The 27,930-nt window shown below is 40.1% G+C and overlaps 1 protein-coding gene across 1 annotated transcript in view; it reads right to left on the bottom strand.

Moving 5' to 3' along the window:
* Positions 1-27,930, bottom strand: part of LRMDA (leucine rich melanocyte differentiation associated) — a 607,298-nt gene that overhangs the window by 578,798 nt on the left and 570 nt on the right. The window contains exon 2 of the mRNA XM_069863479.1: positions 21,932-22,032. Within this exon, the coding sequence (XP_069719580.1) occupies positions 21,932-22,032 (101 nt within the window). The remainder of the gene's footprint in view (positions 1-21,931; positions 22,033-27,930) is intronic.

Genomic DNA, 27,930 nt, shown 5'->3' with positions numbered 1-27,930 from the left:
GGGTAGATAACTGGAAAACAAGTTTAGATACTTACGTTATAGCAAAGGCCCAATCTACACAACAGGGGAAAAGAAAAAATCACAAAACAAAGGGTTACTCAGTATGAACACTGGCATCACAGTTGGCTTGAATTTAGTTGTACCAGATGTGTTGTATAAACAGCTACTTAAATCTATGATACTTTTCTTTTAATAAAAAGGCTGCATGAGGCCCTCAGACATTAGGCAGCATGCAACCGGCTAACTATCATCAACCATGGAAGGACTAAGCAACATTTATTAAGCCCCAGTTTTGACATCTCCACAATTGTTTCTGGATATTTTGTATTTCGTTGGAGTTAAGAACTATAGCAAACAAAGAACTTTATGAAACAGTCATAAATGTCCATTTCTGACCTAACTTTGAAGGAAAAGGCTTATACAAGGTTTGTGTGATGCTCCCCTCTCTGGAATCATTTGCACCCCAAGCAGCCATCAGATGCTTGGCCTCCCAGCTCCCCCAAATATCAGTAGTTGGTCTGTGAATTTTGCTCAAGTCACAGTCCCAGACTTGCGCTAAGTCATCACCTCTTCCCTGCTACTCACACAACGAACCTCAACTCAGTTTTGGCCTTATTTCCCAGCATTATCTGTAACACTAGTGTGATCTAGCTAACTCCGCAGTTGGTCTTTTTAACCTATTTGATGTTGGAATATTATCTGCATTTTATTTATCTGTATGTTATTATTATATCATTATGTTCTCTCAATTGCTGGTGACATTATCTGAGCAAATATTGTGACTGGTCTCATTCACACTATTTGATAGACAAAGGCCAGTATAACTAAGTCACATAAGTCATATATCTATAAAGGGAATGCTGTTAGAAAAAAACCAACTTCCATTAGCAGATGAGGCTGCTACAATTCTTCAGCAAAGGAAACTTACTACCTCCAAATAAAGTTTGCAATGAACTGTTGGAGCCAGTAAATCAGTACCAACACTGTTTGGTGGCAGCTGGATTTGGACTCCTGCCACAGGGCAGAGATGATTCTTGCACAAGAACCTACATGAAGCAGCTGTGTTTAAGGACATTTAACAACCCTCTGTGGCTAGCATTGATATTAAGACCCCAAAGATGGACAAAACAGAAAAGGAAAAGCAGGGGTGGGATGGCAGTGATAGAAGGGAGAAGAACCTGAACCAGTACTCCTTCAAGAATGATTCACAGTTTCTTTATTTCAACACACCATAAAAAACAATCTTCCTCAAAACAGATTTGCTTGGGTAATACATGATGTCATCATAAATCATATTTTTCTCTTCTGTCAGCATCAGCAGTGCTCTTGAACTCCTTTGGAAGGGGAGGTAAGGGAAATAGAAAACACCATCTTCCAGCTTTGGCAGAAAGGGGCGTTTTTGTTCCCAAGACATTTGTCTCTGCACACCCCACCACCACCTTCCTGAAGAAGTCATGCAATAAGAAAAGACCACAAAGCATTATCAAAAAGCATAGCCAGCCAATATAATACCCCTTTATGCTCTTTCAAAACATGAACTTCTTTAGTTGGTATATTTCCTCTCCAGTGGAGTAAATGCGTATTTGCTCACGTTTAAAATAAGGATTGGTATAATCTATGCCAGAAAGACATTCAGACCACTCAACAGAAGGACAGCCCTGGGTGACAAAAGTCAAGAAAGGGAAGTAAACCACATATTAATAACAAAGGTAAGCATTCACACTTCTCTACTTCTGCTTCTTCTTTTTTATTTTCATTAAATTGTGTAATGCTTTTTGCCCTTCTTAGTCAGCTAATTATTATTTGTCCACAAAGGATAAACTGGTTTTTATTCTGATTGCAGTTCTCCACAACAGCCTCTGGTTACTACACAGAAATCAGTTCATAGGACTATGATGGCTGATGAAGCATTTGTGAGCAGTAATAAGACAACAGGGAAAAGCCCTTAACATAAAGCTTAAGATTAATACACTTCAAGACTTCTATTACTGACGGGGCTTATAAATTATAGTAAATACCACAGTATTTACCTTTCTCCTCTAAAGATATATAAAATATACTTTATTTGCATGCTTATGCAATATAAAAATTCCTGAGCCTCCTAGTTTGAACTTCATGACTGCAGCACGCACTTTTTTTTTTATATCAGACCTGTCAGCTTTAAGAAGAAAAGAGCAACACACTACATTTTTAGGCTCTCTAGTCTTCAAGCCTGACACAGCAAGTGGAAAAGAGATGCACCATCTACAACAGACCTGCAATAAACAGAGTAACACATATTGGTGAAGAAGTTCCACCTTGATGTATGGAAAGCAATAATTGTCCTGCTGATTTAAAGAAAGGCAAAAGTACAGTCAGGTGCTGTAGAAACATAGGATTGGCAAGCACCACACTATCAAGCAACAGAAGATACCTGGAAGCAGAGGAAACATCCTTGCAGCCACACAAATTAGAAGAATTTGTGTGAATTAAGTGCAAGACAGCAGAACTGTCCAAAACTGGGTCATCCAAGGTGACAGTCAGGCAGCAGAGGAGTCATTTGAGAACTGAATACAGAGCAATCAGACAGGTTAGCAAAGTGGAGCAGCAGAGGAGTTCCCGGTATTTGAAAACTGATACACTATCATTAGAACGTATCAAATCAGACAAGTGAAATACCCACCCTGCGCTCTTCCAAAAGCTCAGCATCCTGGTAAGACAAAATCTGTTAGAACCAATGACAAAGAACAGAATCCACTCATCAAAAGGTCCCAAATCACTAAAGAAATACATAACAATGCAAAGTAAGTTTTGCAAGCTACTTAAAACTTAATTTTTTTCTTAGTTTATGATTGAAATTTATATTTTGAAGACTTCTCAGGCAGACACCTTGCAATTCCTGGGTACTATCTACATCCACGCTTGGCTTGGAGAATTTCTAAGGAACCAGAGACAACTTCCACACCAAAATCAAACAATACTCCCAGAAAATAAGCATCAGAGGAGATCACTCCTGAAACTCACCATCCAAGACACTTAGCAATTCTGAAAATGACAAATCATCAGCGAGACCGAACATCCTTACCCACTGCACCAGAAGACCTGCATCCAACTGTACTGAAATTGAATCTTCAAGGTTTGTTTCCTCTCCCAGAAGGCATGTTCCCAATACTCTTTTGAAAAGTTTCTGGCACTTTGTCTTGGATTTCAGAGGCAGAGAACATGCTCAGAATTTTTTTTTCAACTATTTCAATTTAAAATAATATTGAGATTCTTAAGGATAAGCCAGCTACAGGATGACTGGAAACATCAGGCAAGCAGAAAAAGAACTTGCAAATCACCACTGAAAGAAACCCAAACAAAGAGAAGTTAGTACAAGCAAGCTGGGATCTTGCTCTAAAGGGGCAGGGTATTTATTCTTCCAAAACCCCCCAAATTTTTCTCTACAGCTATCAAGATGTGGACAAGGAACCTATTCAAATTACAATACCCACAGAATGTTAGAATAGTTTGGGTTGGAAGGGACCATGAAGTTCATCCAGTCCAACCCCTCCCCTGCCCCACCACCCCCGGCAGTGAGCAGAGACATCCTCATCTCCATCAGGTTGCTCAGAGCCCCATCCAACCTGACTTAGAATATTTCCAGGAATGGGGCATCTACCACCTCTCTGGGCAAGCTGGGCCAGATTTCACCACTCTCAGCATAAACAGATTTGGAGACGATTTTATTTCCTGCATGACTTTCATGCAGATGTGGACTTTAAAAGCTCACAGTATCTTCCCAAAAACAGTGACAGAAACTAAAAGCTGTGCTGATTAGTCCTCTTGAATACTACCCAAAAAACGTCTTCAACAGCTCCTATTCCAACAGTTAGGAGGCAAGCTCAGAGTTGCAAACATCTGCATATATATGTAATTAATATGTACAAGAAAGATGTGTAGGGAGAGAATATAAGATTAGAAAGTAGGAAACATTTTGCAGCACTCCAACAAAGCATTCCAATATTTGGAAAATTAAACAGTATTTTTAAAAAATCCCCCTCAACAATCCTAAAATAATAGGACATAAAATGTTCACAGAGTAAGCAAAACAGAAATCAAAGTAATCTGAATTCAAACATTAATCTCTGCTAATTTATCAAGATGGTGTAAAAATCACATTTCACCTTAAATCTTACCCAATCATTCTACAGAAAAATGGTGACCTGTTATTAAAATAGTTTTAAGAGCACCCAAGTGACAAAGGCACCTAAATCCCAAGAATTTTCAATTAAAAGATAAAATTAAACAATAGAAATAAAGCTTACAATACTGTTTAGACACTGATTGCAATGGGGAGAACAACGGTGAATTAGAGATCTTAGAGCATTGTTTCATTAAGACCATTTCTGTATTGCTGTCCAAACTTTCTTCTCCTCAGATGAAATATTATCTGAAGGAAAAAAGAAACTCTCAAACCAGCACAACTGAAGTTTTTATAGGTCACACGGGATGCCTGCTGCCAAGCACCAGATGTGTGTAGGAAAAAGAAAGTGGTCAACATATGATATTAAAAAACAGTGCAGTTTCAAATACTTTAAACATGATGTCAAGCGTATTCAACAGGTCTACAAATGCATTACATTAGCCTAAATTTAGTAGGTGCTAATTGAAATCAGAGATGCTGTCGTTACCACTGACATGTTTCTAAATACTACCCAATAAATTTGTGTCTGTCTCAGATTCTGTAGGACAGCTGGCAGCTGGGAGGGTGGAATCGCCAAGAGGGTCTGCGCGCACATTTGTACAGCATTTCTGTACTTAAATTCCAGTATCTTCCCTTTCTAGAGCTGAAGTAACACTGGCAAAACAGTCATATCAACACATGCTCACATAGCTGAGTTCTACAGGCTAAATTTTTCTGTAGGCTCTGCCTGGCATCATGCAGTAAGCACTGAGTATGGAACAGGATGGTATCCTAAGTACCTCTAACTGTATTGCCCACACGGGAATTTTCACAATGAGGTTCGTTCACTTCTTTTAGAGAGATGAGATCTGTTCTTCCTACTTCAGAGAATCATGGAATGGTTTGGATTGAAAGAGATCTTTAAAAGTCCCATTCAGTGCCAACCCCCTGCCATGTGCAGGCACACCTCCCACTGGATCAGGTTGCTCAGAGCCCCATCCAACCTGGCCTTGAACACCTCCAGGGATGGGGAAGCCACAGCTTCTCTGGGCAACCTGGGCCAGCGCCTCCCCACCCTCACCAGAAAACATTTCTTCCTAAGATCTCATCCAAATCTCCCTTCTTTCAGCTTAAAACCACTCCCCCTTGTCCTATCCCAGCACTCCCTGATCAAGAGCTCCTCCCCAGCTTTCCTGGAGCCCCTTTCAGTACTGGATGCTGCTCTAAGGTCTCCCCGGAGCCTTCTCTTCTCCAGGCTAAACAATCCCAACTCTCTCAGCCTGTCCTCGTACGAGAGGTGCTCCAGTCCTTGTATCACCTTCATGGCCTCCTCTGCACTTGCTCCAACAGGTCCACATCCTTCCTGCACTGAGGACTCCAGAACTGAACACAGGGCTCCAGGTGAAGTCTCACCAGAGCCGAGCAGAGGGGCAGAATCCCCTCCCTCGCCCTGCTGGTCCCACTGCTTTGCATGCAGCCCAGGACACAGCTGGGTTTCTGGGCTGCAAGAACCCACTGCCAGCTCATTCTGAGCTGCTTATCCTTATTTATCCTTACTGATCGTCTTTTAATTATGAGCTAGGAAAGGAAGAAAGCCCACCAAAAACAGAAGACAGTTTCAGTCCAGATCTTTCTTGTTATTATTGGTATTTTTATAATTGTATACCATTCAACCACAAGGGAACAAATATGAGAAAATCCTGATCCACCTGAAGGTAAAAAAAAAAATTTCTTCCATGTCTACAAGGCATCTAATATCTCACATTTTTTTAGTCTCAGCTGTATCCACCTTGGTGATATCCCCACTATCAGATAATACAACATGTAGCTAAGAGAACAAACAGCTTCTAGGAGCACTACAGATCTACTGAGTGGACCAGTGTCAACCATCACTCCTGACAATGTGCAGAAGTGGCATATGCAAGTTGGTATAAAAGGGCTGAAAATGGTACTTGGCATTTCAAGTTTATTAACGAGGCCTCCTCACATCTCAGTTTTGCCATCTATAAAATGGAGACAGCGTTGTGTTGCCAGTTCTCAAAAGAAATGGAATTTGAGGACATACTACTACAAACTGTGCCTGTAAAGACGAGCCTGTTGCTTTGTAACCCCATCAACAGTGTGGCTTTTGAATGGAAATTACATCTGGTTAGACCCAGTGAAGGCTAGGAATGGAAGAACAAGGCTTCCATTAGTAAAATTACAGTTGGTCAATTTAGGTGCATAAATCTTACTATACAAGCACCAAATACTTCTTAAATTTCCTGGATTATAATCTTTTAAAATTAAATCTAGTAAAAGGAATTCTGAAGACTTTGAAAAGACTAGCATTTTTTAAATTAAGACCTTTAATAAATTGTTGTTTAGAAACTTCAATACAGCCTCTATCTCACTCCAGATCAAGAGTTAGTTCTTCACCACTCTGTCAACACAGTCCTCAAAACCCTCCAAAGTTCAGACAAGGTCACTTAGAACCCACATCACAGGTTATTCCAGAAGGAGAGGACCATGTGGGGAGTGTCCTGTAGTACACACAGCACATGGTTGTAAAGTTGCTGACAATGTGTGGATCCACCTTTCTTATGACTGGATCAAAAGCAAAAAGGCAGCATTTTATGACATTTTTGTTCTAGTCCCCTTTTCCACATTAAAACAGTTTCCTACTCTCTTTTTCACTATCTGATATTAAAAAGTCATTTATTGCAATAAAGGGATTTAGTGATTTGGGAGCAACTTCTGTATACTGTGCACCCTCTAGATACCCCAGAACTACGTTAATGATTTTCTTCCTATTAATTGTCTCATCAACTCACAGCTGGCTATGCTTTTTATTTCATTATGTTATTCATCAATCTAAAATAGAACTATAACAGAAAAAGAAATTGGAAAGGAGCAATTTCAATATTTCAAAACAGATGCAAATCAACGCCAGAGATGCTACACAGCATATTTTTATTGAGACAATTCCATACATGTCTGAAAAATGAACTTGTAATAAATAAACTCATATCCTGTGGAGGTATGTTTTTCCTTCCATCTTATGAGCTAATTATGCCAACGCAACCTAACATTTTCCTAAATGCCTTATAAACTGACCCAGTTACTCAGAAAGTATTATTTTTAAATTGATGTGATAGATGCAAACTGGAACGATCGGATTTCAATTCTGGCACCAATTCCCAGATCCCCTTCCCAAGTAATTTAAGGACTTCCTCCCGATAGTTTTTCATATTCTTTTAACTGACATTTTATCTTTATACAGTATCTCAGCAGAATGAACATGCACTAAAACAATGACAGCCCTTCTTTGGCTGTCATCTCTCATTCTGGCAAAGACAGATGTCTTACATCGGCTTATGCCAATAATAGAGCCGACAAAAAACAACAGAGACTACCTGCCTCTGATGTAAAGGCACCAATTCACATTTGTGACACTCATTTGTCAATTAACAGATTTCTTCCATTGTTGACACATGGGACTTAAAAGATGTGGGCTAGAATGTGATGAATTAAAAAAGACAGATGAGTAAGCTATGAGCTGCAAAGTAATACTATAATGTGCTTTAGATAGGAATATCAACTGACACCCCTGACAGGCCATACAAGGTTTTATTTCATTTTGCTCTGTATCTAGGCTTCATACTTTGTCTTCTTTGTTCTCTTTTCATCAAGCTCCTAACATCTCATTCTGACAGCCAGAGACATTTAAGGCACTTTCGTTTCAAATGCAAGTTAGCGTACTTGATTTGTCATTAAAATGCAAAACGATTGCCATTGCAGGTAAATGTAGGTATGCTTAAAAGGTTGGATCTGCAAAGTAAAAGCTGAAAATGGTTCCTGGCTGCTTTGCTTAACTCTTTCACCAGCCTCAGAGCTTCTCTAAGGCAAGCGGCACCATGCTCTAATAGAAATGCAGCAGCACCTGCAGTTTTACACGGGTGCATTTTGGTATATTTAAATAACATAAAAGCTTGAAGTTACACTGTCAAGCACAGGGAGGGACTGTCAAGTTTACACACTTTAGAATGATTTATACAAGAATCTGGAAAAAGTCTGCCTCTGAGGCCTAAGCTCTCTACTCTCACACACTCTGCTATCCTGACACCAAGGAAGAAAAAGCAGGGGTTGATTTGTTTGTTTTTAATACACCGGTCTTGGTTGGGCTGGCTGGAATCACCAGTGAGGGAACATTAACAGCAATTTGCTTTCTCTGTTAAACGATCCCTTAAAGAGAGATGAAGGCCTTCCAAGAAATAAATAAATAAAATGCTCTATAGCAAAAAGACAAGGGACAGATTTAAAAACATTGCAGATAAACAGACCTGCACAGGATGGAAATGAGTAACACTCAGTATTCTCCATACCTGCATGGATGTGCATGCACTCTATAATATAAGTAAGGTTGTTTCTATTCAAATGGATAGATTCAAACATCAAGGATCTCAACATACCTACTCTAGTGAAAGGAAATATCTATTATTTCCTGCAAGTCATAAAAGGTTTGCAAAGCAGGACCACAATTTAAGTAAGCAAATTTTCCTGACACAGAGGTTAAGTTCAGATATTACTTGATTTCAGCAACTTACAGACGAGCCTTTAACATGTCTGCACCTACATATCTTGTGCATGCTTTTTTACTCGGAATAAAGGGTGCAAATAGGGTTTCACTCCATTCATGGGGTGTTAGGGTTGGGGTTTTTTCCATCAAGATTAAGGCTATATGGAAATCTGTAGTCAAGGAATCATTCAGGAAATCTGATTTAGCTTATGACCTCATAGTGCATCAAACAGAAGGTACAGAACCTGAAACACCTGCTGCTTCTGTGTACACAATGAAGCTTACCCACCAATTCTGACACTATTCTGCCTACTGCTAAGATATCTGCCACAATACAGGAATTATCTATTCATTCCAGGTTATATGATAGTAATAGACTATGCTGCAAATACAAGCACCAACTTCATAACTACCAGATGTCTTGAAGGGTTTCTAGCACCCACGTTAGTCATAATTGCTCCCAGTGCATTCCTGTCCCTACACAGAAAGGCAAGTGAAAAAAACTCCATACAAGACAGTACTTTAAAGCTGATTCCACTGGTTTCCTTTGGTTCAAAATACTAGGGCTAGGGGAACCAAGTTTTTCATCTGCAGTACAGCACCCAAAGAAACACTAGCCCATTCACTTTTAGCTCAACACAGATATATGTCCTCTCTTCCTCTATTTACCACTTAGTAAAGTGAGAAAAACGATGGCCAAAACAAAATCTACAGTAGTGCATTGGTCTCCTTAACTTTGGAAACTTCTTATCTGTGGCTCAGTCATTTAAGCAGGTGAAACTCTTGTTTCAAACCACCTGTGGCTGCAGCAACCAAAGTCAGTAATGCAGTGGCCAAGTAGTGACCCACATTCAATGGGTTGATCTAGATTCTCAATAGAGATATGCCCACATTTCAAAAGCCCTATTATTAGTAGTGGTAACCGACCATTTGTTGCTATGACTTATTTAAAGGAAGCCCAAGAATTAACAGTGAAAGAAACTGAACCTTTCTGCCACTCCCCACTAAGGCTGGCAGATAATTTTCTAATTGTGCCCCTGCTAGGACTGGAACAAACACTGTCCAGGAGCTAGTGAATGCCTGGCTACAGATTGCAAGCAACACAGCAAATGCAAGAGAGGTCATCTGGAAGAAAGCCAGAACCTTGTGTTGCACCTACACCCAAATCTCAGCAGCACCTTCTACAGTTGTAAGGAGCTGGAGGCAGCAGGGATGAAGAAAAGAAGGCATAGAGTGAGGGAAGGAAGTAAACTGGACACATACTCAGCCTCTCACTTAGTTGGCTAGTTTCCATTTCTTAGAAAACACAGAATTTGACATTTTTTCCCAAAGTCATTCCAACATATAACCTTCACAAATGACTGTCTCTGCAATTCCACAGTACTTCACTGTCCAAGACAGAGAGTGAATTAAATGCAAGATAATAGGTAGAAAAAGATCCTTGAGCAGCTGTAATTTTAACATCCGCACACTGGACTGTCAACTTATCTTAACATAATCGTGTTGGAAGCAGAGTTCTCTGAATATGCAATATAATTTTAATCCTTGGCACAACTAGAACACCTTTCTCTCAGCCCTTAAGTGTCTTAAAATAATCAGTATCCTTTATCACTTCAGTATCAAGGTCTTGAAAGTCCCAAGAGCCTAAACCGCAGCACGCTCATTCAGTGCTTTTGTGGCCACTGCAGCAAGGCTTGGACCCTCCCCATCTAAACCAGTTCAAGGACAATTCTGCTGCATTTTCCTGTGCTTTCAGAGATTTTATGCTCAAGAGACAAAATAGATTTTTAGCATTTGGAAAAAGAGAAAAAGATCAAAAATAGATGAACAAAAACCTCAAACCTCTGTCATCAAAATAAAACTTCACAAGCCATATCCTGGCCATAAAATGCTCTCTGTTGCTCAAAGTAGGTAACTGGATGTTCCCAAACATGTAAGGATTTAAAATTAAAATATACTGGCCTTGAAATCATTAAAAGAACAAGAAATTTTTTTAAAAAAAGAAAAGAAAATGCTCACCATGAATAAATATCTGAACTAACTACTGAAGAAGTCACTTAAATCACCAGAAGTACATCCACTCTTACAAAGAACACACACACTAACATTGATCTTCAAACTAATGGTTGGAAATTATGATCTTAAAAAACTATTAAATGTAGGTAATAGGTAGCTTTTCTATTAAATTCAGAAACCGAGTTCCCTGTCGGCATGTCTGATCACAGATTATCGTTCTAAGGGAGAAGCAGCTCACATGCCTGAGTGTAATTTAAAAACACTGAGCACTATGACGTCTTTCCATTGGGTGTATTCACAAGGATCAAACAGCACCAGTCAGACCACTTGCCAAATCACAGAATCATGGAATTGTTTGGGTCAGAAGGGACCTTTACAGGTCATCCAGTCCAACCTCTTGCAGTGAGCAGGAACACCTTCACCTTGATCAGGCTGCTCAGAGCCCCACCCAACGTGACCTCAAATATTTTGCATCTGTTTTTGTGTTCTTTTAAAAGTGATTTCTACAGTATTTCACCATAGCAAGATTCCTACAAACATGAGCAATGAGATGGTTCTAAAAATGAACAAACTCTTATGGCTGTATTATAAGAAGCACATTCATGACTACCAGTTATGGACTCAGTGGCCAAATTAAGTTAAAATGGGGAAGAAATTACAGAGAAAAGAAATAATCTTCCAACTCTACCAGTGAACAACTCACTCAGGCAAGCACAGTCACAAAGAAAGATGAGGAGAAACACAAGAACAGAAAAAAACATAAAGCTTCACATGATTGCCAGCATCAGTTCATGGGTAAAGCCTGAGAATGAACTTTAACTGCATTAACGATGACCTTAAAGACAGTATAATTATTGTGTAGCATGTCTGGTTTGATATGCTGGGTCCTGAGCCTGAGTAAAATGCACGGCCCTTTAGTGCTCCTGTGATACTCATACTTCACACTGCATGACCCAAGGGCCCGCAGGGTTGTCTTTTTAAACTGAAAAATCATCTCCAAGCTAATTTATGTAAAATGCAAGATCTCAAAAATGGCATAAACCAGGCAAGACAACACATAACAAAGAAGCAATGCATAAACAGAAGCTTTGGAAGGATTTTACCTGCTGAATGCCAACTAGTTATTCGTATCATGGCCACTCAGCCAGTTTGTTGAACACTGGAAGACAGAGACTGGTGAGAAAAACTAGTCAACTCCTTTACGTCTGCAACCAGATGCTGGGAATCTTGTGTAGTGCCTTAGGGAGAGAAGACAACACCTTTTAACAGAACAGAGGGGCAAAGACAGAGACAATAGTTCCAGGGTTAGTCCAGGTTCTTCCCTTCAGCTGAGCTTCTTGTCCTCAGACAACAGTTACTCCTGCAGTCCTTCGTTCTGATTTCACAACAGCAGCGATGAGGAAATACTGTTTTAGAGCAAGAGAGATTAAGGAAGTCAGAAAGAAATAAAGAATGGCCCATCTGATTGCTATACTGAGAACATGCTCTTTATCAGGGCCTTTTCTTTAACCCCCAGCACTCTTTATAAGCAGTAGTTCTCAGTCTTAAAATTCACATAACCACAGACTGTGCAGGACTCACTAAGATGTTATTTGCCATCTACTGACATTCCCTGAAAGCTAAAACAAGTACCTCAAACTATTTCTCCTCCAAATGCCAATACTTTGCTCAGACTGTGGTAGCCTTCCATTTATTATCTAACTAATTTTCTCTCAATCTGACACAGATTCCCATCATTCAGAACAGAATTAAAAATAAAAATTCATTTTTGTTTAAGACTGATTGCATTTCTCACAAGAGGAGCTGGACTGGCTATGCCAGTGAATTAAGCTCTCCAGATACAGAGAGCAAGCACAGATTGTGTGCATTTAGCCTCCAACATCACTCCAAAAAATAACTTCAGTTTCACACAGGAAATCTGATCAAGAGAAAGCAGTTCACTCCTGTTCATTCAAACACAAAGAGACGTGAAGCAAACATCAGTTAACTGGGAAATGCTCCACCCCAGTCAAAAGGTCTAATCAACACCTTTGAGTGAGTGGATGATGAATAAAAATTTCCAACCTCTGTTCAACCTTTGTTAACTCACCTTTGTTCAGAAGTACAGATCTCACTTTTACCCATGATTGCAACAGCACCTTAGAGATGGATGTCACAAAAACCCCAACTTTTATCACCCACCACAGCAACATACACTAGCTATATTTAAGGATATAACAAGCTCACAATCCTGTTTTACTTAGTCACATTGTGCAGTATGTTTAATATTTTTACCAGATTTAACAGCTTTAAGGAATCTCCCCAAGAATTCTCCACGACACAACACGAACACATTCCGACCTCCTCCCAAAGCTACAGGTAACATGCATTTGCCTCATTTTGCTACCTGATACACTCTCAAGCCAACTCCTTCCACAATGTTAAGCCTTTTTGAGAAAAGCAGAACAGAAGACAACATGATGTTCTAACTCATCGGATATAGTAAATCAATGAATCACAGCCAGCACAGGGGGTCAGAGGTACATAGACGACTGTGTTGGCGCACTCTGTTAGGGACTATGTGGGCATAAAAACTCAAGCAGGAATCAATGGACAAGAAGGGAAGCTGATTAGACTAAAGATTGCAGCCACCAGTACAAGATTGAAATACAACAACGTATGCTCTAAGTTTGTCCTTACATATTACTGTGCTTGGAAAAATAACTAAACAATCACGACAACAACTTAAATCCTTGGCACAGTACACTGAAATCAGTGAGATATTTAAATACATACCATAAGGCATTACTTTGATATTTCTAAACTTAGTCTTTCATGAGTTCCCTTCCTATCATCAATAAATCAATAAATGCAAATAACACACAGCAGGAAAATATACAAATACACAATATACAAAACCACACACATGGACAACACTTTGTAAAGGCAAATATCCCATAGCAGCATTGAAAGCTGACAAAATATCAGGCAAGGCCATTGCATGCAAAACAAGGTTTATCTCAATAATATTTTTTAATATATTTAAAGTTTTCAAAGGGGAAAAAAAATGGTTTTCCTTATACCTTACCCAGGTCACATCTGGTTCCTGTTGAAATTGCACTTTTCAGAAGGAGGAGGCATGGTAGGTGGGGAAAGAGGAGAAGAGAGCAAGGAGTAGATTTGATTGTCTATAAATTATCCAAAGTAGAATTAACAGAACCTTTATGCTACTGGTAATACTCTCCTTCCATTTTCACAATGGACAAACACCTATAAAACTATCTTATACAAATCCCTATGTGTTACCCAGGTAGAAAGTGAACTCATCATCCCACTTGTCTTCAGTCCATCTAGTAGTATAAGACTATTTCACAGTTATTTTAATAGAAAGACAATTATGCATAACATAGTCTATAGCGATTAAGCAAGACTTCATCTGAAAGACCATTACATCTGTAAATTTTAAATAATTTAAATGATTCCTTGTATATAAATATTTCATTTAGCAAATTGATTTTCAACTGAATTGCTTCTAAAGAACAACCATCCTTAGCAATGTTACTGTACGTTTATTTTCAGACATTCATAAGACTTCAACATTACTTAAAAAACAACAGCTTGTGCTCACAGTAGGACACCTCTTACAGATAAACTTCAAGTACCCACCTCAAACTACAAACCCGCTCATGTGAATCTGATACATTGCAACAATCGTAGGAGCAAAATTATCAAGCATTTATATATTTCAGATTGCTTTGGAAAACGCTGTCTCTTTGTTGAAGTCTCGAAATACAATTCCATTTCTCTCAGAACAGTGAACCACTTCAAGTACCAAATTTACAAACATTTGTAAACCACTCTTTTCTTAGAGCAAGAAAGAAATCTCAGCTACTACTAAACAGCTTTTTTAAAAAAAAAGTAATACAAAATGTTCAATACTTAAACATATTAATTCTCTTTTCACATAGTAAACTGTGGTCGTGCTTGAAAGAAAACAAAAAAAAAAAAAGGAGAGTGAAACAAATTAACTGTATAGCTCTGATACACTTATTTCAGACAACATACTATAAATCATCCTGAAACAAAACAGGCAATTATAATGTGCACAAATGTTATGATACTATGCATCTCTCCTGCTCCGATGGTTCTAAATTATTGAAACTGATGGCTCAACAGGGCAGATTGCTGCAACACACTTGGATTACCTGAACAATCTGAACTCTTTCTGTAGCTCTCCAGTGCTGTGCGGATCTCTAACGTCAATAAACGGATAGATGCCTCTTAGATAATTCAGTCCGCATCCAAGGGGATTAAAATATTATATATGATGAAAATTTCTGTAGCAGTGTGTTTTGTTTGTAAAGAATTATGACTCTTTTCTCCTTCGATACTTTAAGAAGCATCTAAAACTAAAGCAAGTACCTACACCTTTCTTCAAAGTGCTCAGCGAGGACAGAGCAGCAGCTCCTTTCTCCTCCCAACCACTACCCCACGATTCAATCCACTTCACCTCAGTATAAAAGAAAGAGGAGTACTGGCCATAAGACAGACCCATTTCAAAGCCAGTTATTTGTACACACCACTCTTTCTCCTCCACAAAATCCACAAGCCCTTGTTGCACGAAAAAGCAGCAAGTAAGGTAAATCAATTAGCTCGCTAATTTCTCACCCTCATTTATTTAGCTCTACACTGTATTTGTCGTAATTGCCTATAATTATGTTAATTACTAACTCCAGCATAATTACTATATTTATTGTCATTGAGCGCACTGTGTACCCAAAGCAAAGCTGGCGTTTGTCGGGCATCAAAAAAAAGAAATAAATAAAGCCACACAGCTGTCGGGAGGGGCTTCTCTGCACACCAGCTGATGTACCTTCAGCAAACGAAAGGGCAAAAGAGATTTCATGCAATGCTAGTTTGAAAGCATCGGTTCATTAAGGATATTAATTTTCTGATAACTACACATTTAAGCATGACACACTGGAGCAGTATCTCCAGGATTTAGCAATTATTAATGCGTGACAGTTTCAAATGCTAAGTGAATCAATTAAACAGCAGCATTCACAATTTGAGAAGAGATAACTGCTTCATAACTGCCTAAGACTACAATTTTCACATGACAAAAAAGGGCCATTCAGGCTCCTTCAAAACCTGACAGGTCAAGAAAGAAGTTTGAAACAAAAGCACCTTATAACCATCATCTCTCCTCTTTACTTGTCAGATCAACTTTGCTAGTGTCTCCGCTGAAATGGCATCACCATGCCAGCTGCCACAAGGTGATTTTTCATGTCTTGTCAAAGAAATCTTTTATTCTATTTGCTCTGCATTAACATGTTACATTTATTGATCAAGCCCTTTCTGCAGCCACAGCAGGGCACTGTGCTCTTATGCCTAAGGGGGCTTTGATGTCCTGGTGACATTCTAGACCGAATAATGCACATACTAAATGGATTTAATGCAGAAATGTGTTTGTGCATGACAGCTACATTAATAACAGCCCCTCACACTGATAAATATGCAATTGCTACGATTAAGAGTTACCCAATTACGGTGAAAATATTTTTCTACTTTATAAATAAAACCATCAAACAGATTTAACAATAGTGCATTTTCTTCAACGTTTTTAAAAGCTATAAAGATCAGTCTAAGGGCTTTTAAAAAATATGCCATGCTTTGTTTTGAATTCTGGCTTTTCTTTCCATCTCTCTTTTGTCGTTCATCTCCCTGTTCTGTGTGTCTCATTGCTGCACAGGCAGAGAAAGGTGGCAAGAAAATAAAATAAAATAAGCCTCTCTTTCACAAACTCAACTCACAAAGAGGAACATGCCCTGGAAAAGTGAAGCCTGGTTCCTAGCTGCCACTCGCACCTCCCTGCAGGCGAAAAACCAGTAGGCAGATGAGAGAAACAATCTCTAGTTCACTGAGAGGATGTGACAAAACCTCAGCCTCCAAAAGTCACGGAGGAACGTTCCAGACTAGGATTAGAGTTCAAGGGGATGTTTTCATACCTACACTCTCTTAATCGGACAGTGGAAAATATGCACAAGCACACACTGTGCAAATTATTCATGCTTCGAGCAGAAATAATCTGCACCCCAGTGAGAGGTAAGAGATAGCTGTATCTCCATGAGCACAATTATTGGATTAATCCTCCCTCATTGGCTAAGATTAAAGATTCCCTCTCCCTTTCACCTCATAGCCTAAGACGCAAAACAAATCTCTGTAAGTAAAATGAAAACAACTCCCATGTTTAAAACTACAGAGACAAAATTAGCAGATGGACTTCTCTGTGAACTGAACTGTTATTTATAAAAACATGCCACCTCTTTGTACAAAACCACGGACATCTGTTATTCAAGCAGTGGAGTGTATTTAACCTTCAGTGAGCAGAGAAATTTGGCACAAAGTTAACCAAGACAAATAAAAGAACCTTTGAAGAAAGAGGGGAGGTGTTCCCACAAGACAGCAAGATGCATCTAAAAAGCAAAACTCTGTATTTCACCCAAATCTCTACTCCCTACCTACATTACATTGTTCCTATTTATTTATTTATTCCCTTTTTTCCTTCACCAGTGATTATTATTTACCTTTTTTTTTTTTTCAATGAATTCTTTAACTTCCAATGATCAACAAGAGTTTTTCATTCCCCCTTGAAATCCTTTCAGGCAAAGCCTCCAGCAACATTAACACTGGCACATCAGTGACTTTCCTTCCCATTCTTCACACTTCCATGAAAAAAGAATCAGGGAATGCTTTCCACACATTATGAAACAGAACAGTGGCCTTTACAGTACTTTATTATCAGGGAAGACTATCAAATACAGTTGCCAGGAGACTCAGGAGCCGTTTTCCAAAGCAAAACATCCCTGCTCCCAAAATACGCCTGAAAATACACATTGTCAACAACTTATTTCTAAAATAGCTGAAAATCATTACCACTATTGAATCACAGAATCATAGAACAGTTTGGGTTGGAAGGGACCTTGAAGATCATCCAGTTCCATCCCCCATCAGAATCAGAAGAGCTGCTGCAACTCAGGCCATTGTACGATGAAGCACCACTAAAACTGCAGAATCCCTGTATACTTTAGGTCAGAAGGGACTTTTAGAGTTCATCTAGTCCAGTCCCTGCTGAGAGCAGGGCAACCCCAAAGTCAGATTAGGTTGCTTGGGGCAGTATCACCCAGGATGGAGATTCCACAGCCTTTCCACTCTCTTCCACTCAGCCTTTCCCATTGTGAAGCCTTTCCTTACAAAGAGCTGGAAATTCCCTTGCTGCAACCTGCGACGACTGCCTCGCACCCTGTTGCTGCACATCTGAGAAGAGTTTGGCTCCATCTTCTTCACAACCCCCCCGTTAGTTCTAAAAGGAAACAAAATACATTAAAAACCATTTAAAACCTGTAAGGAAACTAGCGAAAGAATCACAAGTGGACGCTAGTTGTCTGGGACTGGAAGACTCCCATCCAACCGAAGGGTAAAGAGGAGGCAATCCAGTAGCACTACAGCTTGCTGACTATAATCATCATGCTTTTAAATACACACCAGCTTTTCCCTTTGCCTCAGACACAACAAATTGCTGTTACTCCTCTTTTTTCCCCCAACATCTCCACAAAAAGCCCCCTTTGCCATTCACCTCCTTCCTTTCCGTCCCAGGGAAAAGGGGAGATGGCCAGCAATTGCAACTGTTAATGGTCATTTTGCTTTGGCTGCCAGAAGAGAGCATTGGATCCACGGACGGCTCCAGGCAACCAAGGAGAGATACCAGCTCTTGGAAAAAAGGAAACAAGTCAGACAATTTTTTTTGAAGAGCAACTTTTTCTGATTATTTTATCAAATGTTGTTATTAGACTCATCACAGCTGATGCAATGACAATTAAGCACCTACACAAGCTCTAATTTTCATTTAATAAAGAGGAAGGAGCTCCAGCCTGGAAAAAAATCAGAAAAAAAATTGGTGAAAAATGAACATTTTTCCTCCATATTAAAATGCCAATAAAAAAGAACTAATCATAGAGATACAGAATGACCTGAGTTGGAAGGGATCCACAAGGATCATCGAGTCCAACTCCAGAAAAAAATGAGAGACAGCCTCCCCTGCTCCAAATAAGTCCTCCGGCCCTGTGTACATTTATGTGTTTACATCGCACTCAAACAGAAAAAAATCAGAGAAGTAACAAAACCACCACACATCAGAACATTGAATCCACATAATTACTCGTCTTTCCAGAAACAAGAAGACAGACAGAAGTGCCACAACAACCAACAATTAATTAGAAGATATCCCTATTTTTTTTTTAAATTATGATAAAAAAGAGCATCAATTCAACAAGTTTCTAAAAAAGGGAGGGGCAAGGGAGGAGAAACTCCTTGGTTTGTATAACACAAGAAGCTGTATTTCCCAGAAAAAAAAACCCAAAACACACCAGCATCTCTTGAAATGTGTTATTAACAGACAAGCTTGGCAAAAGTTATTGGCGTGTAACTCGCAAAATACAGTGTGTATGACTTATATCCTGCTTTATAACAGCATCAGCCAGGCTTCCCACTGTTCTCTAGGATACCTGGACAAGCCTCTGAAAACACACATTTATAGTGGGAAGCCTGAAATGGGAAAATAACTTACCTGGCTCTATCCTGACTTGCAACAAAGTTATCTGCATCATAGCAGTATCAAAATCAGCACATTTCACTACAGCAATTGTTCAATCAAGTATATCAGTTGCATAAGAAAGCTTTCTGGCATCCATATCGCGCAGTAGAAACACATCTTTCTGATAAGAGCCTCCTATATGGATAAGCATGCATGCACACGCACAGTAAGGACTGCAAGTTTACAACTGCACACGGCCTCAGGTTCGGAAAGGAGAACACTGCCTCACAAGAAGAGTTTGCTGCCAGCTGACCACCAAGCTGAGCACATTACTACACAGAGATCTCTTTCTCTCTGTGCAATCACATCCATGAGAACAATATGAAATAACATGCCTGCTAATACTGCTGCCCACAAAATAAAATCTTCCCTCTACACTCAATTTCTTAAATTCTTAATGTAATTTTTACGCTGTCAGAAATTCTATTGATGCTTTTACATAACAGAATTTATTGCCTGCTGCAGGAGAATGATTCCTTCCCAAAATACACTTAGCAGTAGCCATACAGAGGATAGGACACAGAAACATTATACACAAAACAACATTAGGAAAAGGTTGGTCAGTACTTATTTACTGCCTAGCACTGCGAACGGGGAACTGTTGGGTATTTTGGCAGTTCTCTGGCTTAAATACAGGCTAAAAAATTAGTAAACAGCGGAATGCTTTTCTTTTTTCAAAGAATACACACGCACTGACCTAATAATGAATCCTATTACAATGAAAACAAACATCCTTACTGCAAATAACTATTGTGCCAGAGAGTGCAATATCTTCTCTATCTTTTTCTAAGAGTTTGATCACTCATGGTCTTCTACACACTGTTGCATTTACCAACAGGTAGTGAGTTTTTTCTAGACTTTCAAACTCTTTTTTAGAGAGACATGAAGTTTAGAGCTTCCTCCCCATTGAAGACCACATACTAAACTAGACTTTTCAAATTAAGCACTCACTGATAAAAATCATAACACTCACCACTATAATACAGCATGGTCAGATTTTTCAGGCAGTAATACTTGTTTTAAAGAGGATGACAATGATCTTACTGCTTACACTTGCTTCAACAGCTACCCAAGACATCTCTTCTATATTCACTTCATTTCAGTGTGTGACAAACCCCACCAACCATCCCCTCCACAAACCAATCCACCTCTCCTCTTCCCCCAGAACTGATTTCTGCCCCTCAAATGCTTTCTCAGTTTTACAACAGCAAGCTATCCTACACTAAAAGTTGACTGCAGCTACCCCAAAATTAGCACTTTCTCCCTTGCTTCCACACTAAAGATTTTAAGACACTTTTTTTTTTTTGTGAGTGGTGTGGGTACACAAGGAAATAAGGCATGAAAACACAGATTAGAGAAATACATCACCAATTAAGCTCTCTGTGAAAACATGAAGTAATGACTAAGTTCTGAAGTGGTGTTATACACCTAGGTTTAATGTCAATATTTTGCTTTATGAAATACAACAAACTCAGAGAAACTGTTCTTCAACTTATGCATTAAATGAAAGAAACAAACTTTGATTTTCCAGAGCTGTAAAGAAGGAGCAGTCTTGTGGATGACACATTAAATCTCAATAAAAATGCAAAAATGGAATTACCTTCATGACAAAATGAAAATTCTCTTATCTCCCCCAGCAAAATTCTCTCTCCGATTGCAGTTTCCATAGGTACAGAGCCAGCAGTATAAGACAATAACAACTCACAGTGCCCCCATTGCTTTGCTACCTCTCGCATGAAGCAATCAGTCTTTCTGAGTCAGCAGTGGCACAGGATAACATTTATGAGCGTTAAGTAAGTTAAACCCAAGGAGAACCAGGCATCTCGCACTACTTTCACATATCCTGCTCCTCACGAGCAGACTCTAAACTTACCTTCAATAAAACAAAAGGGGAACTCGGGAGTCCAACCCTACCCCTGAAAAACTACATTTTTTCATAGACAACTACATGCCATTCTTTTCTCCCTACTTCTTTAGAGTTCCCAACCTGAAAGAGACACTGATGAATCCTCTCATTCACAAGAATCGAATGAAAAAGGAATACTACAGAATTCTAAATCAATCCCCAGATTAAAATAGTAAGAATGTATTTATAAATTCTAACTGCACTCTCTTTTAGTGCTTAACTGAACAGCCACATATAAGAACAACAAATACACATCATCTGGGAAATGAGTATAACAAACGATTTATGGTAATAACCAGAGATCTACAAATAAAAAGAAAGGAGAGAATTACACACTTACTTTTTTTGTGGCTAAGAACAGTTCACTTTTGATCCTATTCTTCAACTCCCCAGGTAACAATGCTTATTTTCCATTTTAATCAGAGAACAAACAATAAGCTCTTCACTGGGCATCATTTATGTTAACATGAGAAACTTCCAGACTCACCTGGTTATTTGTGTGCCAAGCGTGCAAGAAAAGGAGACAAACATTGCCTATAAAACAGTGTTGCCTACTTAATAACATGTAAATGTACTTGATGTGCATGTATGTTTCTACTAGGGGGAGGAGGGGAAATAAAATATTCTGCTTTTGGAGTTGGCTTTGGAGTTGAAAATCTCTCTGTTGCCACATACCTTAACAAGTTGAAGCTGAGATCTAGCCTTTTTGCCATGTGTCCATATTTTCTTCCTAGGAATTCTGGAATTTCTTCACAGTCTTGGCTAATGTAGGACACCTGAGAATTGGAAGCAAAAGGGGTACATTTTGTAAGTGGATTATTTCATTTCCTGTCCAGGTTCTGTCTCATTGACCCAATGAAAACACACAGTATAGTAATATTCATCACAGCATTATGCTACATCAACTTTGCTGCTATAGAATCTATCACAAACTCGTTTTCCTGTTGATACAAAGAGCTTAATATTTATTATTTCTATAGCCTTATATACAATGCGCTGTCTCCTTTCAGGTAAAAATAATTTGACCAAATACACAGCATTTCTTCTATTACACTGTTAAGAGCCTGATCTCCCATTACTTTGCATTATCATCCTGATACACTCCAGAAGGACCTTTTTTGACAGACCAGAAGACATTTGAAGGACTCTTAGCACTCAACACACTGAAAGACTGCTTTGGAAAGCTGGGTCTGGAAATACTTAAGCAGGATACTGTCAACCCATTCTCAGAAACATTCCTTCAAGAGATTTTTATTCCCAGGGATATGCTAGGAACAGAGCAAGGGGGCTCTGGAAAACCAAAAATGCAGCTTTTTTCACACAGCTGTGCAAGTCTTAAAGATTCCTGCTGCTTTAAAACCATTTTTTCCTTATATTCATACACATATAAAATGTAACTCTATTGTTTCTATACTTAATATAATTATACATAATACTTGTGAATGCTTTTACCCTCCCTCACATCAGCCCATCTAATCCAACTTTAACAAACGTAGGTAGAATTAGTGGTAGCAAAAACATACCCTAGTCAGAGATTTGGGGGGTTGGTTTTGGTTTTTTAAGCCACGATGAAGTGAGTGATGCTATTTCCAGAAAAACACAAACAATACAACAGCTAACTTTTTTTCTACACTCTCTGCTGTATCGTCTTCTAAGTCTTTGGTTTGATTGCTTCAAAGAAACCCCCACAGAGTCTGCTAAACCTCTTGTCTGGAATCCTCTACGCCTATAGCAGTTCATCCTCCCAGTGTTCAAAATACCAGTGCAAACACTGACATGGACTTTGTGTTAAAAAAATCTCACTATTCTTTAAACAACGACTTGCTAGTTAAGATTTCAATAGTGTTCGACTACTATCTAAACATTTATTTATTGTCTAAACATTTAATATAAAGCCAATTGCAAGACTGTATCCCATTGGTCTGAGAAATGCAAAAAAAACTCAGACAAACTTTGGTTTGAGAGTATTTCATTTTCTGTTAGACTCCTCCACAGAGCAGCCTGATGGGATGCACTCCTGTACATCTTCATCCCCATCTCTTACGCTCTAAACATTATTGCAATCTGATAATACTATATTGCATCCCATTTAATTCATTTCATTCAGTAACTTCAACAGATAAAGATGACAACAGTGAAATATTTTTTATGAGCAGAAAACAGGTAGCTTGAAGCTCAGTTTAACAACTTCTTCCCCTTGTTAAACCATACCCACTCTTGCAATAAATCCTACTACCAGACATAGACATGACTTTAGCAAATTTAAGGACAAAAGGGAAAGGAATCATTTAGGACAGATGGTATTCTAATGGTTTGGACGTAACAGAAACGGTTTTGTAGAATTTATTGAATTAAATATGGGGACTTTTTTTCCTCCAGTTTTCATCCAAGACAACTACCATGCACTTTATAACAACACGTGCAGGTACAAATGCATGAACTACTTCACTCTTCACTAATTGCAGATTTCTTTAAACCAATGCCTGCAAACCCTTGGAAAGATACCACACTCACAATAATAATACATATAATATTAATAATAATAACATATATAACAATAATACTTTGGATTAAGCATTTACCTCAATATAACATGTTGAAATAGAAATGACTAATTGTAATTGAAATAGAAATTACTAAAATACGATGGCTGTTAACACCAGAAGTGCAACTCATGTCTTGAGCAACTACAACCATAGCAAGAGCACAGTCTGCCACTCTGCTTTTCACCCAGGGAGGAGCAGTGGAAAAGGAGCCTGAGACTTTATGACCTATGTTCCCACTGCTTCAGAAACTTACCTGGCCAGAAATGTTCTGGCTCCACAAGAACAGAAGTTGAATAAAATAAGTTCATACAGATACATTTTGGAGGCAAAACACATAAAATGCTGCAAAGTTTCAGCCTCTGAACCATTAGAATATATAAATATATTCGCATAACTGGTACAAACAGATTATCCACAGGTGTACTTGCAGATGAAATATGGTCATTGTGACCTTTTAATGCTGAGGCCTTATAAAAGAAATTTTCCTTCCACAAAGCCCACTTGGGCACACTCACAGTGCAAGCACCTTTTTCAATTTAAAACAAATAGATTTATTTTCCCACAAAAAAAAACTCTATACCCCATATCCATGAACTTGCTCCAGATAACCAAGAACTCTCTTTACTGGAAGAACAGCAGCGACTGGCAACAACACCATACACGATGAGCCTTTTTGAATAACTTTCTAAAGTGTTATTTCCCCACTCTGTTACTTTTTAATTCTTGAACAACGCTGATATAAACCAAGACTTCAGTAGTCTGGACAACAGAAAAACATCTTCATTTTCCTTCTTTCCGTTCAAAATCATTTACCCAGAAAACAGTAAAATGTACCTAATAAGCATTACTCCTTTTGCGTCCATCTCAAATACCTTCAAAATGAACATAAGCTACCAAGTACAAATCCAGAGATAGAACCACCTGAGAGTAAGGATGCTCTTCCCAAGAGTCCTCATCTCCTTGGGTGCAAGAATCATAGAATCCTAGAATAACCAGGTTGGAAGAGACCCACAGGATCATCAAGTCCAACCATTCCTATCAAACACTAAACCATGCTCCTCAGCACCTCGTCCACCCGTGCCTTAAACACCTCCAGGGAAGGTGACTCAACCACCTCCCTGGGCAGCCTGTTCCAGTGCCCAATGACCCTTTCTGTGAAAAATTTTTTCCTAATGTCCAGCCTAAACCTCCCCTGGCGGAGCTTGAGGCCATTCCCTCTTGTCCTGTCCCCTGTCACTTGGGAGAAGAGGCCAACACCCTCCTCTCTACAATCTCCTTTCAGGTAGTTGTAGAGAGCAATGAGGTCTCCCCTCAGCCTCCTCTTCTCCAGGCTAAACAACCCCAGCTCTCTCAGCTGTTCCTCATAAGGCCTGTTCTCCAGACCCTTCACCAGCTTTGTTGCTCTTCTCTGGACTCACTCCAGAGCCTCAACATCCTTCTTGTGGTGAGGGGCCCAGAACTGAACACAGGATTCCAGGAGCGGTCTCACCAGTGCCGAGTACAGAGGGAGGATAACCTCCCTGGACCTGTTGGTCACACCATTTCTGATACAAGCCAAGATGCCATTGGCCTTCTTGGCCACCTGGGCACACTGCTGGCTCATGTTCAGTCGCTGTCAACCAACACCCCCAGGTCCCTCTCCCCCAGGCAGCTTTCTAGACAGACTTCTCCTAGTCTGTAGCACTGTATAGGGTTGTTGTGCCCCAAGTGCAGGACCCAGCACTTGGCCTTGTTAAACCTCGTGCCATTTGACTCTGCCCAGCGGTCCAGCCTGTTCAGATCCCTTTGCAGAACTTCCCTACCCTCCAGCAGATCCACACTTCCACCCAGCTTAGTGTCATCTGCAAACTTGCTAAGGGTGCACTCGATGCCTTCATCCAGGTCACTGATAAAGACATTGAACAGGGCTGGACCCAGCACTGAGCCCTGGGGAATCCCACTTGTCACTGGCCTCCAGCTGGATTTCACACCATTTCCCACCACTCTTTGGGCCCGACCATCCAACCAGTTTTCCACCCAGGAGAGTGTGCGCCTGTCCAGGCCAGAGGCTGACAGTTTCCCAAGCAGAATGCTGTGAGAAACTGTGTCAAAGGTTTTACTGAAGTCCAGGAAGATACATCCACAGCCCTTCCCTCATCCAGTAGCCGAGTCACTTTGTCATAGAAGGCAATCAGGTTAGTTTGGCAAGACCTGCCTTTTGTGAACCTGTGTTGGCTGGGCCTGATCACCCGGTTCTCTTGTATGTGCTTCATGATAGCACTCAAGATCGCCTGTTCCGTGACTTTCCCTGGCACTGAAGTCAGACTGACAGGCCTGTAGTTCCCTAGATCCTCCCTGCGACCCTTCTTGTAGATGGGCACAACGTCAGCCAGCCTCCAGTCCAGTGGGACTTCCCCAGTCTTCCAGGACTGTTGGAAGATGATGGAAAGGGGTTTGGCCAGCACATCCGCCAGCTCCTTCAATACCCTCGGGTGAATCCCATCCGGCCCCATAGACTTGTGGGTGTCTAGTCGGGCTAGCAAGGCTCTGACCACCTACTCTTGCATCCTGGGAGCCTCATTTTGCTCCTCTAGCTCCTGGGTTTGTACACAGATGGAACAACTTTCTTTACAATTAAAGACTGAGGCAAAGAAGGCATTAAGTACCTCAGCCGAGTAACAGGAGATTCATTAGTTTTCTATACCAAAACATCACATGGGAACAAACACTGGACATAGATGCTTCCATTGCCTAATTCTCCAACTCCAGTCTAACACAGGCTGCTCATACTCAACAGCTCTTATTACCGGCTCGATATCCCACAGAAACATTCATGGAGTTCCCACCAAGCCCAGCATCAGCCAGGCTGTGGATGGCCCCAACATTCCTGCAGACTCATCTGTACATAATTCAAGGAAAAGATAACCTTTTAAATTTTAAGTTAACAAGTCAATAGCAGTTGCATCTCTCTTACCTAAGGTTCAGACAATATTACCATGTAACCTCAGCAATCATTTTACAATGATATTATGTTAGTCGCTCATAAAGCGACTCATGATAAAGTAACATCTTTACTAAAGAACGGCACCAAATAGGCCATCTATGAACTCCAGATAATGCCTATTCACTTCCACTGAAGGAAATTACATCTGGAGAATAGTTCCAGTCAGCTGAGCATTATCTTTTACTTTGTTAGACGATTGTACGTTAGGCACGTGGCCAAATTAAGAGTGCATTACTTGGAGGGGCTGAATGCTTGCCCAAGGGAAGCCGGCAGCGTCGCTCTGTGTGCCACAAAGACCGCAGGAACCATTTCCTGCAGCAGCTGCGGAACAAGCCAACTGCCTCCCCATCACACACAACTTCACGTGAATTCTGCACAGAAACAGCAACCCGACTAAAGAAGCAATTAGATGGGCAGCATGCTGGTTTAATGGTAAATCATTTTCCAAAAGAAGATGAGCTTCATTTACACGATTTGTGGGGAAAAAAACAACAACATTTCATTAGTTTTGATCACAGTTTCAGCAGTAAGGATATAAAATTTTAACCATAAATTTTTCAGTGGCCAAATAAGGTGCTGGGTAAAGGCCAGCGGGACTGGTTTGACTTTCCAACTTCTCCCTTTAAGCAAAACGGAAAACACAGAGTTTTTACTCCTAGCAAGAACAACACTCCACACAGAAACATAGAATCACGGAATGGTGGGAAAGGTCCTTAAAACCCATCCAGTTCCACCCCCCTGCCACAGGCAGGGTCACCTTCCACTAGATCAGGCTGCCCAAAGCCCCATCCAACTCGGCCTTGAACACTTCCAGGATGAAACACCTCAGTCCTTCTCATGTTTATTTCCCCAGCCCAAGCAATCCTGAAAGGGCAGGTCCTGGAGCTGCCCTGGAGTTGCTCTCCACCACAACACCTGGAAATCCCACCTGTTGCACCCAAGCAAGATACAGCGGTGGCTCAGAAGTAACAGCATCTGAGTCCCCTCTCCCTTTCTGTACCAGCGCTTCTGGTGCGCCCATGCACACCCTAGAGTATCCACATGCATCCCAGTGCAACCTATGCACAACTTGATGCACACATCCCAGTGTGCCCACACACCCCCTAGCGCGCACATCCTGGTGCAACCCATACACAACTTGGGGC

Source organism: Phaenicophaeus curvirostris, chromosome 9 (genome assembly GCF_032191515.1).
Source record: "Phaenicophaeus curvirostris isolate KB17595 chromosome 9, BPBGC_Pcur_1.0, whole genome shotgun sequence".
In the NCBI taxonomy this organism is placed as follows: domain Eukaryota; kingdom Metazoa; phylum Chordata; class Aves; order Cuculiformes; family Cuculidae; genus Phaenicophaeus; species Phaenicophaeus curvirostris.
Note: the sequence above shows the minus strand (reverse complement) of the source record. Positions and strands in the feature narration are given on the sequence as shown.